The sequence below is a fragment of the Trachemys scripta genome, chromosome 7 (assembly GCF_013100865.1).
Source record: "Trachemys scripta elegans isolate TJP31775 chromosome 7, CAS_Tse_1.0, whole genome shotgun sequence".
NCBI classification, from domain to species: Eukaryota; Metazoa; Chordata; order Testudines; family Emydidae; genus Trachemys; species Trachemys scripta.
Window position 1 is genome coordinate 84095035 of NC_048304.1, and position 16910 is coordinate 84111944.

General features: G+C 43.9%; 2 protein-coding genes across 4 annotated transcripts in view; one reads left to right on the plus strand and one right to left on the minus strand.

The window, feature by feature from the left end:
• The window catches only part of CDH23 (cadherin related 23), a 544508-nt gene that overhangs the window by 66982 nt on the left and 460616 nt on the right, over nucleotides 1–16910 (minus strand). The gene's annotated exons all lie outside the window — the stretch shown is intronic.
• Nucleotides 1–16910, plus strand: part of VSIR (V-set immunoregulatory receptor) — a 53780-nt gene that overhangs the window by 10647 nt on the left and 26223 nt on the right. For both annotated transcript variants that reach the window (XM_034775591.1, XM_034775590.1), the window contains 2 exons: nucleotides 12687–13139; nucleotides 14641–14697. In XM_034775591.1, the coding sequence (XP_034631482.1) occupies nucleotides 12687–13139; nucleotides 14641–14697 (510 nt within the window). The remainder of the gene's footprint in view (nucleotides 1–12686; nucleotides 13140–14640; nucleotides 14698–16910) is intronic.

A 16910-nucleotide genomic window follows, 5' to 3' on the forward strand; every position in this document is an offset into this window, starting at 1 on the left:
GGGGATTTGGAGCCCAAAAAGCCAGACATGTCCGGGAAAATCCGGACGTATGGTAACCCTAACATAACACTTCTTACCTGTACCTCTAAGGCAGAGGTTCTCAATCTAATTACTATTGCGGGCTGCATGTGTGTTATGTGGGCCACATCCATACAATATATATAATACCTGTATGGCCCTGAGGATGTCACATAGGCCGCAGCTGTGTGCTGATTGGGCCCCAGGTTGAGAACCTCTGCTCTAAGGTAACTTTTCTGCTGTTCACACTCTGGGCATGGCCTTTCAGAGCAGACATCCTGTCTTGGGCTCAGGTTCTTGGGAGGCTCCTGCAAACACTCTTCTTTCAAAGGTGTGTCCTGCCAACAGTCAGGCCTCCTGCAATCCACTATTAGTATCACCCTGCCAGGCATTCTGCACAGAACAGATTAGTGGAAGGGCAGGTTGCAGAGCATTGGTTAGGACAGGAATGGACCTGGAGTGTCCACCGCTCTGTGGGTAATAGGGGGAACAGAGAGAGACTACCCAGCTGATGGTACCCTGTGCTGCTAAAGGGGGTGAAGACAGCACTACACACGGGGCAAAGAGTGGAAGGGACTCCAGGATAGTGAAGCTCTGCTTATAGTGTCTTGTGTAGATTAAAATGCACTTTACTGTGGGCCTGATTCAAAACTCACTAAAATCAAGGGGAGTCTTTGTAATGTCTTCAGTGGGTTTTGGATTAGGCTCTAAGTGAGGGATTCACTATTTTTAGCCATCTAGGACATTGGAGCTAAACATCAGGTCGCATTTAAAGTAATATGCTAATTCAAGTTTATTATTATTTGTCTTTGGTAACGCTCATGGTGGGCTGGATGCTTTTCAGACAGATGAGAAGAGACTGTCCCTGTCCTGAAGGGTTGCCAGTCTAAGGGCTTGTTTATAGAGCCCTGCAAATCTGCAGATATCCACGGACCATATTTGCAGATCGCATGCGGATGCAAATTTTGTATCTGTGCAGGGCTTTACTTGTTTATACAAACAGTGCACAGCAAGCTCAACTGTAAATCTACCCTGACCCAGCCTGCCACACAGTAAGTGAGTGCCCTTGTGGACTCTGCTGCTGCTCACTAAAACTTCCATAGTGCACTTTATTCGACTCGTGTTTCAAAGTGGGATAGATTAAAGCGCACGACAGAACTTCCAGTGTGTGGCAGCAGGATTCCCAAAGGCAGTCAGTGCACGGTACGCTAGAAAAGGCAGATTTACACGCCAGCTTGCTGTGCCTTAATTTCATCCAGACAAGCCATAAGAACAGACAGAACTTAGAGGAAGGGCCAAGAAAGCCAGGGATGTAACCGTATGCGCCGGGTGTCCCTAAACCTCCAACTGCCAGAAGCTGGGACTGGACAACAAGGAACAGATCACTTGAAATTGGCCTGTTCTGTTCCTTCTCTCTGAAGCATCTAGCACTGGCCACTGTCAGAGACAATACTAGCTCAGTGGACCATTGGTCTGACCCAGCCTGGCCGTTCTTATGTTCTAATGGCAAAGGGATCTCTGTCTAGAGCCAGGCAAATAACATTTTTTTTTTGTTTTTTTGGCAATTTAAAAATGTCCAAAAAATTTCAGGGTGGACAGAAAATGAAATGAATTGAAAAGTTTTAAAAATGTAATTCAGATGAAATGAAACATTTTGTTTCAGTTTAGCGCATTTTTAAATATTTGACATTTTAAAAAATAAAATTACTGGAAATTTTGAAAGAAAAGCTAGTTTCAAACCAAAAAATTAAAAAAGGTTTGTTTCAAAAATTTCAAAACAAGACATTTAGATTTTTTGGAATTTTTTTAGATGAATAATTTGGTAAAGCCAACATGAATTCACAGAACATTTTTGTGTAACTGAATCTGCACTTTTTGCTGAAAAAATAGGGTTGGTCACAAAATTTTGCCCATCTCTTTTTCTGTCACAAAAAGTCAATTAGATTCCATCTAGAGCTCATGCAATTTTCTTTGTGAAACCCCAAAAGAAGTAACACTCATGATTTCTAAATATATCAGACACTTGAACATCAGGTCACGTTTGCTATTGCTCATTAACCTTTCAGCAAGTCACGCCTGGGCAACATTGTGAGCGAAGGTAACACTTCAGGTGGAAACAATGAGAAAGTTAGTGGTTTCACATGTAGTTTCAGCAGAGTTTCACTTTGAATTTTTTCTTGGAACCTGAAACAAAGCAAAACTAAAAGACGAGGCCACCAGAGAGACAGCCCCTGGAACATTCTATGCTAGGTCACAGAGAGCATCTTTGTGTATTTGGTGTATTTCCATTGACAAATTTACACAGGATTCTAAGTTTTGGTTGCAGGGTTTCTTCTGAAAGTGGATTGATGCAGTGAAGGAATGGATGGGTAAGGTTCTACAGGAGTGCTAAGTGAGGTTCTGTGGCTTGCAATGTGCAGGAGGTCAGACTAGGTGATCATGTTGGTCCCTTCCGGTCTTAAAGCCTATGAATCAATAGACATATTAAAAGAATAGATCTACAGTGATTGTCTGCACTGTGAAAATGACTAATAGTTGACAATGGTTCCTCCCTGGCCCTTCCAAGCAATTTTGAAAACAGTTTAGCTGCTAGTGTAGATGGGTCAAACCTATCAATACAATCTCACTTGCTGTAATGATTTGGTCCAATCTACACTGGCAGCTGATCTGTATTCAACACAACTGAGAGGAGGCCAGGAGAGGCACTGTCAATACAAGATGCTTTTCCCAATGTAGATGTATTTTAACAGAAGTACGAACTCCCCACATTTATCTCACTGGGGTGAAAACTCTGAAGCCCAGTGATAACAAATTAAGTCTTGCAACATTCATGAAAATGTACAGCCTGGGTACAAAATCTACCTGCCTACCCTTACTGTCATGATCAGGAGGTGCATAATAGTTTTCCCTCCCCCACTAACAGCAGAGAGAGCACCCCTCCTCTCCTTGGCTAAGCGAAGCACTCCTTCCTCACAGTTTCCCCCTCCTCCTTGGCTGGTGGGCTAAAGGATCTCCATCCTCTTGTTAAAATCTACTTCAACCACTGGTCATGGAGAAGATAATGAAAAAACTGATGATGTTTTACTCAATTGTTACAAAAATAAATAAATAAAATATTGTATTTACCCGCTCTGGGAAAGTGAGTGAGCAGAATGTTGCTATGCTGATGCTGGCAGAGAAGGGAATAGCAAAAAACAAGGGGGATTGAAAAGGGAAGAGCTTTGGAAGATCTCTCAGAGGGCACAGAAATTCTCAGAGAAATGAGGGGAGGAGCTTTCATTTGTTTAAACAAAATTCTAGATGAAATCAAATTAATTTTATTTTAAGAAATTCAACAGTGATACAAAGTTAATTAAGGGACCTTAGGGTTTTCCTTTGCGTTTTGCTTATTGTCTTAAAAACATCTTGCAAATTTAGAACTGAATGGTGAGGAGAAATCATGCCTTCCTTGATGTCCCCAGGATGCTTGCATCATTCTTTGTTGCATTGGCTCACCACAGATTGCAGGAACACGGAACTAGATTACACAACCAATGGCACAAAGCTGTGTGTTGGTTGGTTGGTCTGAGGCAAAACCATTTGGACCGAAATGCTGGAGGTGAGGTGGGATGCACTGAGACACTCGTCTCTTCCAACTGTAGTCCAGATACTCCTGAATACCACCAACCAGCTACCAGAGACTCCAGCAGCCTCACTGTATTCTCAGGGCTAGATAGGCTCAATGTATGACCTGCACCCCTCCCTATGAGACCAAGGGCTACTGTGAGTTCTAGGCAGCAGCTCTGTCAGCTGTGCAGAAGGAACCCCACATTACTGTCTAAGCTAGCAGGATATTTCTCTCAGCTAGACACCACTTGCATACTACTCTACAAGCTGTTTTTTCCAGATTTGTATTGGGCTACTATGGTGCTAGTTATCTGCTAAGAGAAGGGCTCCCTGAGAGCGGACAGAAGCAAAGGTCATTTTGTGCCCTTACTTCTAAAACTAGGTCTGATTAGGGGTTAGTGAAAGCCACAGATCCGCCCCTGCTATATTTGTGTCAGATCTACCACCTGTACTGATTCCAGTGGGAAAGTCCTGATTAGGATGGGGCAGCACAACACTATCAGCTAGGCCTTCTGTGCCATCAAAACCTCCTGAAATCGCTGTGAGGCCAATGCCATGTCAAGATGTCACAACATGATTTGGTACTACATGATATTTCGATTAAGAAAAATTAGAACAATATAAAATTAACATGGCACACATTAGTCAGGCCTGCACAACATGCGGCCTGGGGGCCACATGCGGCCCGCATGGGCTCACTGTGCAACCTGCAGGGGTTGAGTAGGTGGGCTCACTGTGCGGCCCGCAGGGGGGTGAGTAGGCAAGCAGTGGGTGAAGGGTGGGGCTGAGTAGGAGAGCAGGCGGGGAGTGAGTAGGTGAGCCAGGGGAGGGGGGCTGAGGAGGCAAGCAATGAATCGTGGCTGACCTGTTCTACTGATCTGGTCTGGCTCCCATCCCCTCTCCCAGGGCCAGCTCCAGGCACCAGCAAAACAAGCAGGTGCTTGGGGCGGCATATTTCTAGGGGCAGCATTCTGGTGCCGGCCATCATAGGCGCCAACTCCGAGACATGGGGAAAAAGTGCCCCCGCTGCCCCAGCTCACCTCCGCTTGCTCCCCTGAGCGCGCCGCCGCCACTCCGCTTCTCCCCCTTCCCTCCCAGGCTTGCCACACGCGAAACAGCTGTTTCACTCAGCAAGGCTGGGAGGGAGGACAAACCGAGCGGCGGGGCGCTTGGGGGAGGCAGTGGTGGTGGTGGAGCGGAGGTGAGCTGGAGCGGGGAGTGGTTCCTCTACCCCCCGTTACTTCCTGCACCCCCCCCACCCTAGCTCACCTCTGCTCCGCTTGCTCCCCTGAACGCGCCGCTGCTCCGCTTCTCCACCCTCCCTCGCCTGAGAGGGAGGGGGGAAAAGCGGAGTGGCAGCACACCCGTGGGAGCAGGCGGAGCGGAGGTGAGCTAGGGCGGGAGGTTGCGGGGGGCCTGCAGGAAGCAATGGTGGGGGGGAAATGCGGTACACCGGGGGAGGAGGCGGGGCTGGGGATTTGGAGAAGGGGTTTGGAAGGGGTGGAGTTGGGGCGGGGCTGGGGACAGAGGGGCACGAAAAAAAAGGGGGGGCGGCCAAAAATGTTTTTGCTTGGGGTGGCAAAAATCCTAGAGCCGGCCCTGCCCTCTCCAAGAGTTGCAGCTGTCTGGAGGTGCCTGCCTTCCATGCCTTCCTCATTCACACCTCATTCAATCAACAGGGCAATTGATTACAAAGTGGGGGGAAGATCTTATTCTACTTCTAGCAAAAATACATTTTTCTTTTACCTTAATTATACTACCGTAGGGGCCCGCTATAACAAATTACCGAGGTTCAATACTGCTGTTTTGGTGGGGTGGCGCTGGGGAAGGAGGGTTTGTTTCTGTGTGGTGTGTGGCGCTGGGGGGGGTGTTGTGTTTTGGGGGGGCTGGGTGGCGCTGGGGAGGGGGGTTTGGAAGCACTTGGGGGGTTTCGGCCCTCAGCTGTTTTCTTTGGAGTAATATGGCCCTCGCCGCTTTACGAGTTGTGCAGGCCTGCATTAGATGAATTAAAAACTGGCTAACTGATAGGTCTCAAAATGTAATTGCAAACAGAATTCTCATCGACTAGGTGTGTTTCCAGAGGGGTTTGCAGGATTGATTCTTGACCCTACACTAGTTAATATTTTTATCAATGATCTGGAAGAAAACATAAAACCATCACTGATAAAGTTTGCAGATGACACAAAAATTGGGAGAGTGGTAAATAATGAAAAGGATAGGTCACTGACCCACAGCAATCTGGATCACTTGGTAAACTGGGTACAAGCCAACAATGTGTGTTTTAATATGACTAAATGTAAATGTATACATCTAGTAACAAAGAATGCAGGCCATACTTACAGGATAGGGATTCTATCCTGGGAAGCAGTGACTCTGAAAATGATTTGTGTGGGGGATAATCAGATGAACAAGAGATCCCAGTTTTATTTTGTGCTCCAAAGAACTAATGCAATCCTTGGATTCACAAACAGGGGAATCTCGAGTAAGGGTAGAGAGGTTATTTTATCTCTAAATTTGACACTGGTGCAACTGCTGTGGGAATATTGTGTCCAGTTCTGGTGCCCACAGTTAAAGGACAATGTTGATAAACTGGAGAGGGTTCAAAGAAGAGCCACAAGAATGATTAAATGATTAGAAGACATGCCTCATAGTGATGGACTCAAAGAGCTCAATCTATTTAGTTTAACAAAGAGAAGGTTAAGGGGTAACTTGATTACAGACTATAAGAATCTACATGTGGAATACTATTTAATAATGTGCTCTTCAGTCGAGCAGAAAAAGATATAACGAGATCCAGTGGCTGGAAGTTGAAGCTAGACAAATTCAGATTGGAAATAAGGCATACATTTTTAATGGTGAGAGTAATTAACTTTTGAAACAATTTACCAAGGGTTATGGTGGATTCTCCATCACTGACAATTTTTAAATCAAGATTGGATGTTTTCTAAAATATATGTTCTAGGAATTATTTTGGAGAAGTTAAATGGCCTATGTTATACAGGAGGTCAGACTAGATGATTACAATAGTCTTTTCTGGCCTTGGACTCTATGAATCTATGTCAAGACAATTTAGTTTAGAAGGAGGATGTTTGATAAGTGGTAGGCCACCAAGGTGGGACTAGTTTCTATTTGTAGATATTTTATTCATTCAGTCAACAAGAACTGATTGAAAAACAATAAAATGATTTATCAAAAAAAATGTTGAAATTTCCAAATTATTTCCATGTTATAAAATTAAAAATGGACCAATTTTCCATTTTGTGAAAATTGTCCATGATTTTTACTGACATTTTAATCAAAATCTTTACAGAATGCTTTGTTTACTAAAACTGTGTTTTCTCAGTGAAAACTGGGGTTTTGGTAAACAAAAACATTTTAAAATTATTTTAATTTAAAATTTGATTTAAAACATTGAGAAAATAGAATATTTTATAACACAAACTTTTTTTGTGAAAAATTAATTTTAGAAAAGACAATTTTCAATAAAAAACCTTTTTATATGAAAAAAATTTGAGCAATGGCTCCTTTGGTGCCTTTTCATTGTCTAATCTGTTCAGTGTGATGGATATAACTGTGGATGTATATGTACTTTCAGGTGCTAGGCTGCGTCCTTTCTGTTTGCATGGGGCCTTTAACTCCAAATGAGGGGGGCAGGCAGGAGAAAAATCAGGGCAATGAGATGGATGGAGACAAGCAGGAATTGTTCCACCAGTCACTTAGGATTGTTTGAAATATTAAGGTATCAAATATACACTTATAGAAGGCTATAATAGAGACAAGGGGAGAGTGATTGGATGTTTGAATATATATGAACCTTTGATGCCATAGGGAAGAGAGACGCATGATAAAAGACTGTTTATCTGTACAGTGTGGATGACATTTGTTAATCAGTTGAACTGTAAAGGGAATTATCCTCATTAGCGAGGCCATACATCATTTTGGGGAGAGAACACCAATTACAATAAAGTTTCCTAAAGACTACACCTTGTGCTACTGGTACAGGAAGAATGCAAAGAGTACTAGTGCTACCAGCTGACATTTTCCCCTCCCCCAGTCTTATCACACAATCCAGTAGATAGCTTTAAAGAACTCCCCTTTGAGCTTAGAAAACAGAAGGAAAATACATAAAGCCAAACACTATGGGCGGTGGGTGAACCCCCCCTTAGGAGAGGCTAGCCCCACGGCCCCACCCTTTCTGCATGAGGCCCCACCCTCCGCGGCAGGAACCCTGAGCCCCCTCGCCACCCCCCCCCACCCCTGCCACCGGAGGACCTCTGGGCTGGCCCCAGTCCCGGGCCAGCCAGCCAACCCCAGCTGCACCGGCCAGCTGGCCCAAGCAGCCCCAGCCCGGCCGGCCAGAGCAGCAGCCCTAGCCCCTGGCCAGCCTGAGCAGCTCCAGCCCAGCGGCCTATGGCTCTGCCTTCCCTGGCCTATTATACCCACCACCCCAAAGTGGCAAACACTTCACATATATGGTAACCTCTGCCCCGCATGACGGCTGGCATAGGATCTCTTACCAAATATGTGGGTTGTGTTTATTTTCCACTGTAAATGGGTTCCATGAAATCCTGTAGGTGAAGCAAGAGCTGTTTTAAGATGCAGAGTAGGCAAACGTATGTACTTTCTTTTCAATATTTAAAAATATACAAACCAAAAAACCCACACACACACACAACGTGGACTTCCCTAGCTCTCCTCATAGACAAGTGTCACAAAGTGGTTAGGCAGATCCTAGCATTGCAGTGACTGTATAGGCAAAAACAGCAACTTAAACATGCTCAACAATAGCTCAGACCTAGCCTTGGACATTATAACTTTTCTTATTCAGTAAGGGAGCATTGGGCAGGGCACTGGGGCAAACATTCACTCCTTAAAATAAAATGCCACAAGATCTGTAATAAGCAACAAAGATCTGTAATGTCCACCTCGACAGCAGCCACTAAAAGAAGGCAGACGAGATGTTGCCTCATCTGCAGGATGGCACCTCAAACAGTGCAACACTCCAGTAGTACTGTAATGCAATGTCCATATGAGATACAAGCCCAGCTGCTGGACTCAGCTTCCCAGTCTATAGGTGAGAGCTTCCCACACCAAGGATCGCAACTGTGATCACAGATTCATAGGAAAGAAAGATAGAAAATCCCTTCTAGACCGTCATCCAGTCTATTCCACATGCTGGCAATGCAGACTGCTCTGTCACAGGGCTGACTCTTCTAGGTGGAGTGGCCATCCATTTCTCAGCCTCTAGGAACTGCTGTTCAGTGCAAACTCAATCATGATATTATGGCTGAATCCACTGTGTGCAAAGAGAGAAAGCCATGGCATGAGTCCCTCTGATGTGGGGCCTCACAGTTTGATGGTCCAGCTTTAAAGGGGGAAAATTGGTGGGGATGAGCGGGACTCCTCTGATTTTCAGGGGACCTCATTACGGAGGTAAGAAATACAAAGAATCCCATGGGACACTTGTCAAAGGTGTTGCAAGTGCAGTTTCCTCCAATAGACTTCTACCTTACCTTCCCCTCTCTCCCTGGAGGCCCCTTTTGTACTCAGACCTCATGGAATCAGGATTAAGAACCACTCTTCGTCATTTGCACAAAAATATCCAGAGTGCCCAAGGTACTGAGATCGGCACGCAGAGACCCACCCAGAAATTTCAGGGGGTCCTGTGGCACCTTTAAGACTAACAGAAGTATTGGGAGCATAAGCTTTCGTGGGTAAGAACCTCACTTCTTCAGATGCATCTGAAGAAGTGAGGTTCTTCTGTTAGTCTGAAAGGTGCCACAGGACCCTCTGTTGCTTTTTACAGATTCAGACTAACACGGCTACCCCTCTGATACCAGAAATTTCACTGTATCAGAGCCCCTCTAACTTTATTTCCCCCACTGCCTGCATTGTCAGCTGAAATTTAGAAAAAATAGTATGAAAATAAAAGTAAATAATACACTTAAATGATTCAGGTGCACCAGGAGGTTCAGAGTCCAACAATGTTCTAAATACAACAAGTAAAGGACAAAAATTGAAAGACTTTAAGGACATTTTTCACTTCCATTTGTCCAAGATCAACTCTGCTATTTGAGCTGGAGTCTGTTATTGGCTGAGAAAGTCACATGACCCTGCATAGGTTAACATTAGTTCTGCATTAGAAATTAAGTTCTTGTCAATGTAGGGACCTAGTCTAGAACATAATTTTCAAACTCTATTTGAACAAGGTTTGTCTGTCTTCTGGGTGGCTAGGTAGTATGTAAACCGAGTGAACTTGAGCCTGTTTCAATCCTGAAAGACTTTTGTGGTAGTTTGAAGCAATGTGTTTTGTTGGCTCTTGCGAAGTACATCAAATGACAAACCTCAAAGCAAATAAAGATGGAGCCAACAGAACAACAGGATGTAACAGCAGTGAGAGAACATTTTGTCCTCACAACACCATCCAGGGCCGCCCAGAGGATTCAGGGGGCCTGGGGCAAAGCGGGGGAGCTTGTACTCACCGGGCGGCATCCGAGTCTGTGGCGGCGGCATTTCGGCGGCAGGGGGCACTTCAGTCGCTCTGCGTCTTCGGCAGCACTGAAGGGCTCCCTGCCGCCGAAATGCCTCCGAAAACCCAGACCACCGCCGGGTGAGGAAAGGGATTCTCGGCCAGGGCTCACGGGGCCCGGGACCTGGGACAAATTGCCCCACTTGCTCCCTACCCCGGGCGGCCCTGACACCATCATAGCTGTAACAAATTAAACCCCAGAGACACCTCACCAAGTGGTCCCCCTTTATCAATAGTTTCAAAAATACAATAAAGAAATCCTCTTTTCTCTCTCTCCAGTTTTTGAAGGAGCCCCTGGGAATAGTGCTTCTGGGATAGTGGGCTGGCTGGAGGCTCAGTTAGGCAGAACCTAGGTGGGCACCGTTCCAGTCTTCCTCCACACGTTTGCACATGCACTGCAGTATTAACTTACAGTACCCAGCCTCACCATGTCAGTCATGGTTCCTCACAGATTTGCCAGTTTACCACTACCTGACCTGTAACACCCCACGTATTCCAGTCCTGGGTCCCCACTCAACTTTGCTCATATACCTTAATCCTGACTTTCATCACCTTGCAAGCCCCAGAAAGAGCTCTGTTAATACACCTCAGTTTGGAGCTACAATCATTCCCTGCTGTTCCTTTGCTGGGCCTCTTCTGAGCATAATTTTCAGTAAACAATGATGAGGGATTTCCAAACTCTGCAGAGAACAACTTCTCCCATTACGGAATTTGAGTGTCAGACGGTGCCACCTCTGCCTTTAGAGAAAATGGAAAACACAAGCAGTCTTGCATAAACAGGGTGGGGTTAAAAACCAGTCTGATCTTGGGGTGGGGGTGGGGAGATAAAAAAAAGAAATAGCAACAGTTTAACAGGCATTAACAGAGCCCGGGGGGGGGGGGGGGGGTTGTGGGGAAAGAAGGAACTGAATATAATGCCAATGATGAGGATTTGTAATTGAATCATAGGCATTGTGAAATTTCCTCATTTGAGAACCATGTACTCCCCCTCCCATCATCCTTCCCTCACAAACACAGAGGCTGCTGATCCACTTTCATCTCTTGCAGCAAATTTTACAGTGCTAAGACATCACAGAACTGCATCCCACAGCCCTAGTTCCAGTAAGTGAGTGACCTGCATAACACTACTGCTGCAACCCAAATCAAAAAGAGGGCAAAAGTTCCTTGCTACATGACAGGAGTAAAAATAATAACTTGTTATGGTTCAAGTACATTAAGCCTACTGCCTACTGAAAATAAGTCTTATAAATAAGGTTAAGGTACACTTCTAACCTTTCCACTACATTATTTACATAAAATTACATACTTTTTACATATTTTTAACACTTTGGTGTTCACCAAACCTGTAGCCATTGAATGGGAGTTTTGCTACCAACTTAAATGGAAACAGGACCTAGCCCTAAGATCTAAGAGATTTCTCCTCCTTTTATTTACTGGGACCATCTAAAAAAACCTGGATTATTTTATGGGTCCTGTACATTACGAACTGTCCAAACCAAGTGCTGTCTGTTCAAAGTACACTTCCTTTGAGTGCATCCGAACTCCAGAGTGGACAGGTTAGGTGTCACTATCATGGTTTTTTAAAACATGTATTAAACATGTTGCATTATTACAAGATTTTTGACTCTGCTTGGGTGAAATAGTAGCAAAATATTTAAGTATCTGACAGGTATAACATTAATTGGATTATCAGAAAGTCACTTGTCTATGAGAAAGAAACCCATTGGTGTCTGCTGTCTTTGATTCACAGATCTAATTCCTGTGAAAGGAATTTGACATTTACTGATTTAAGGTTTCTTATACAATTCTGCATCACAAGACATACTGCCTTTTTGTATATTATAGCATAAGTTTACCCTGTCCAATTCTCTCTCTCCCTACCCCCCTACCCAAATGTATAAAGGATACATACACACAGAGAGAGAAATGGAGTAGAGTTACCCAGCACGGGAGATACCTTAAAGTTTTAGCTCCTCTTGGTGAAATCTGTCTTGTGAGGGTTTTTTTTTTTTTTAAAGAACATCTGTAATAGTTTGTACCAAAGAACAGTAGTAGCTACATGGAATGAAGGAGGCTATAATGTGGAATAGTTTGGTCACTCATATAAAGTGATTACAGCACAGTGGAATGACAAGATACACAGTGAGACTCCGGTCTAATTCTTAGGGGAAAGAGGATTTGCAAATATTGGTGATGTCCTGTATAGCGTGTTTGCCTGACCAAAGGCAATGTTTGCCCAATCTAATGCACTTAAATTAGTGGTTAGAGCATAGGACTGAATCAGGACTCCTGGATTCTAATCTCAAATCAGCTGCAATGACACACTGTGTAACCTTGTGTGAATTGCTTAACTAACCTCTGTGTGTTTCAGTTTACTCATCTGTAAAATGGTTATAGTGCTTATCTACTACACTGGGCTGTTGCTGGTGTTTGTTTAATTATATCTTCAAAGCAGCGCAAAGAGTTGTTATTCTCAAACACCTCGTCATTTATCTTACATATTAATTGCCTACTGTTTCTTTTCTCCATGTAGAACAGACAACAGCTTTCATGATCACCACTCCTTACTCACTCTATGTCTGCCCAGAAGGACAGAATGTTACCTTGACATGCAAGCTCTCTGGGCCACTCGCTTCTCGGCATGACTTACTTTACAAAATTTGGTACTTCAGCAGCAACGGAGACCAAAGCTGCTCTGAGAAGCAACATATCCGCAATGTAACCGAAAGGGACCTGCATCATGAGCCAGGGAAGCATCATGGGACACATAATGTCACAGAAAGGTACTTCCATGGAGAACGAGCAAATCACCATGGGCTGGAGACCACCTCGGACCACCATGGGACATTTCATATCATCATGATGAATCTGACTCTGCAGGACAGTGGCAATTACTGCTGTTACGTGGTAGAGACTAAAAAGGAACATGGCAAACAGAATTACCAGCAAGTGGCTCATGGCTTCATGGAACTCCGCATACAGAAAGGTAGATGTAACTGGGAAACATGTGCAGAATGTGTGTGGGAGAGGCCTTTACAAAGAAAAAATAGCAGCTAAATTCCTGTACAACTTCAACTCTCATTGAAATCAGTAGAAAGACTCCCACTGACTTTAGTGGGAACTGGACTGGGCCCAAAGTCAATACATAAAGATGGTGCTGTAGGTCAGAACTGAGGAGCACAGGCTCAGTTTATTTATCATTCAGGACTGGAAGGTCAGGGGGTGCTGTAATCAGAATCAAAGTGCATTTGCAAAACTATGTGGGGCCCAAGCCTGGAAGAGCAACAGATGTCATAGGTCTGGGTTAAAAGGAAAAAAAGATCATAACTTTTTAAAAAAAATAAGCATCTGGAAAACACTTTCCCCCCAAGCATAGATAATAAAAAATAAAAATTACATAGTTACATTGATTTTCTGCAATCTCTTTTTGGAAAAAAAGTTTACTTTCAGGCCAAAAATGACAGAGAAATATCAAACAATGTTTTTGGATGCAAAAGTTATATTTAGTCCTGGACCAATGACAGTTTGATTGTCCAATATCTTGCAAGCATCAAGAGCTAGAAATTAAAGCTGTATCTTACTGGACAGCTAGAAGGCCTAACATTCCAATGGTAGAAAGCATCACTATCTTTAAAATTGTAATAATTGATTTATCATTTCTTTCTGGATTTAAGAAAAATTAGTTAACGGTTTGCTTTAATTACTGTGATTCCTGGCAACTAACATAATTTGGGTTTAAAAGCAAACAGAAGTGAGAGTGGTGTAGCATAAAAAAAGCAAGTCTCAAACTGTGGTCCGTGGAATACTATGCTATAGGTATGCAGAGAACTGGCTGGGTACATGGTGCTCGTTCTCTTTATCACTTCCTTAACTGCTTTCAGAGAAAACTAAATATCAGTATTACTTTTCCATGCAAACAATTACCATCATTGCCACAGGGATGTTACGCAATTGCAAATGGGCGGTTAAGAGGTCTGGGTGGTCAAGAATGGGCGCAGTGATCCATGTGATCACAACTGAGAGGGAAACTGGCTGTCACTAGACAATCCGTCCATTAAGATGTAGGCCTCACGGCAAAATCATTTGAGAATCCCTGGTACAATTATTGTAACTTGCACTTGTACACATTGCTAGTGGCAAATGTGTAGTGCTAGTTGCTAGTGGCAAGTGACACATTGGTAGCTCTGCAACTAGCAATTTGTACTGTCATATCCCAAATGTATGTCAATAAATCCTTTAGACCACATCTTCTCTCTGCACTGTAGGTGGATTAGATGGAGGGCAGGTCAGAAATAGCAGCTATAACTAATTGTCATTGCCATTTTTAAACCCTAGCTGATTTTCTCTCTGTCAAAAAGAAAGACAATTGAAGCAAAGTTAAATGAAATTCCTTGTTTAACTTTTAAGTAGGATTTTCTATCTGACTTATTACTGGATGAGAACTGAATCCCAGGAGATTTAACCAATTCTTCTCTTTAATTCCACAGCCAGAGAAGCATTTCCAAATTGCACATTTCATCCTGGTGCCAACAAAGAGAAAGAAAGTAAGTGTTCTCTATAATGCCCTGCTTATTATCCTGTTCTATGTATTTTCCTAGGCACAGCTGTTTGTTTTACACATTTGCATTTCAGTCAAAACCTGGACAAAATAATGTGGCTGCAAGAAACAAACTCCAGTTAAATCCCTGGGCGGTTTATTCCCTAGCTTCTACACAGTAATAGCCATTGGGACACTGTGTAATCTGCAGGACACTTGTGTCCTAAGTTCCTGGAATCTCCTCAGGCCCAGACTCTCCATGCAAACTACAAATAACTCCCACTGAACTCAACGAAAATCACTCATCGCACGTACTGAGAGAATTAGGGTTATGAAACAAAGCATGCTGGGCCAAATTCTCTGCTGGTATATCATAGATTCATAGATTCATAGATTATAGGACTGGAAGGGACCTCGAGAGGTCATCGAGTCCAGTCCCCTGCCCGCATGGCAGGACCAAATACTGTCTAGACCATCCCTGATAGACATTTATCTAACCTACTCTTAAATATCTCCAGAGACGGAGATTCCACAACCTCCCTAGGCAATTTATTCCAGTGTTTAACCACCCTGACAGTTAGGAACTTTTTCCTAATGTCCAACCTAGACCTCCCTTGCTGCAGTTTAAACCCATTGTTTCTGGTTCTATCCTTAGAGGCTAAGGTGAACAAGTTCTCTCCCTCCTCCTTATGACACCCTTTTAGATACCTGAAAACTGCTATCATGTCCCCTCTCAGTCTTCTCTTTTCCAAACTAAACAAACCCAGTTCTTTCAGCCTTCCTTCATAGGTCATGTTCTCAAGACCTTTAATCATTCTTGTTGCTCTTCTTTGGACCCTTTCCAATTTCTCGACATCTTTTTTAAAATGCGGCGCCCAGAACTGGACACAATACTCCAGCTGAGGCCTAACCAGAGCAGAGTAGAGCGGAAGAATGACTTCTCGTGTCTTGCTCACAACACACCTGTTAATGCATCCCAGAATCATGTTTGCTTTTTTGCAACAGCATCACACTGTTGACTCATATTTAGCTTGTGGTCCACTATAACCCCTAGATCCCTTTCTGCCGTACTCCTTCCTAGACAGTCTCTTCCCATTCTGTATGTGTGAAATTGATTTTTCCTTCCTAAGTGGAGCACTTTGCATTTGTCTTTGTTAAACTTCATCCTGTTTACCTCAGCCCATTTCTCCAATTTGTCCAGATCATTTTGAATTATGACCCTGTCCTCCAAAGTAGTTGCAATCCCTCCCAGTTTGGTATCATCCGCAAACTTAATAAGCGTACTTTCTATGCCAATATCTAAGTCGTTGATGAAGATATTGAACAGAGCCGGTCCCAAAACAGACCCCTGCGGAACCCCACTCGTTACGCCTTTCCAGCAGGATTGGGAACCATTAATAACAACTCTCTGAGTACGGTTAGTATATCTAAGTATAGTTCCGTTGACTACATAAATCTACATTAGCTGAGCATTTTGCCCTGAGGCTTTATTGTGGCACAATATACAACTGCTGGCTTTCACTGCATGATTTTACACCCAGTACTAACTAACCTCTCAAAGCTATGTCCCAGCACGCACATAAAACCTGGGATAAATTATTTGGGGGTGGTCTTGCCTGTTGTTGCAAAGTCCTGGTGAAGAATGTGGAGATGGGTCTTCCCAACAGGGCCGGCTCTAGCGTTTTTGCCGCCCCAAGCAGCAAAAAAAAAAAAAAAAAAAAAAAAGAAAAGAAAGAAAAAGAAAAGAAAAAAAGCGGCGATCAGCGGCAGCTCTACTGCCGCTTCATTCTACAACGGCAATTTGGCGGCAGGTCCTTCACTCCGAGGGGGAGTGACGGCCCCGCTGCCCAATTGCCGCTGAATGGCAGGATGTGCCACCCCCCTGTTCATTGGCCGCCCCAGGCACCTGCTTCCCAAAACAACAGATAGGACAGCAGCACTTTCCGCCTTCTCTGTGTTCCTGTCAGTATCCCATCATGTCCATTCTAACTCCTGGACGGCATTCCCTAACCCCACACCTGAAGCCATATCCAGCCATTTATTTTTACACAGAACTCCCTCATTTATTTCATGGAGATTTCAGTCTGTGGATCAATGGCAGGATAAGGCCCCACATGGCTAGTTGAGCCGAATGTGAAAATGCTGTAGCTACTATACTTTTTGGCCCCCAAGCTATTTTCTGTTTTGCCCCTTTCTCCACATCAGTGTATTTTGGAGTGT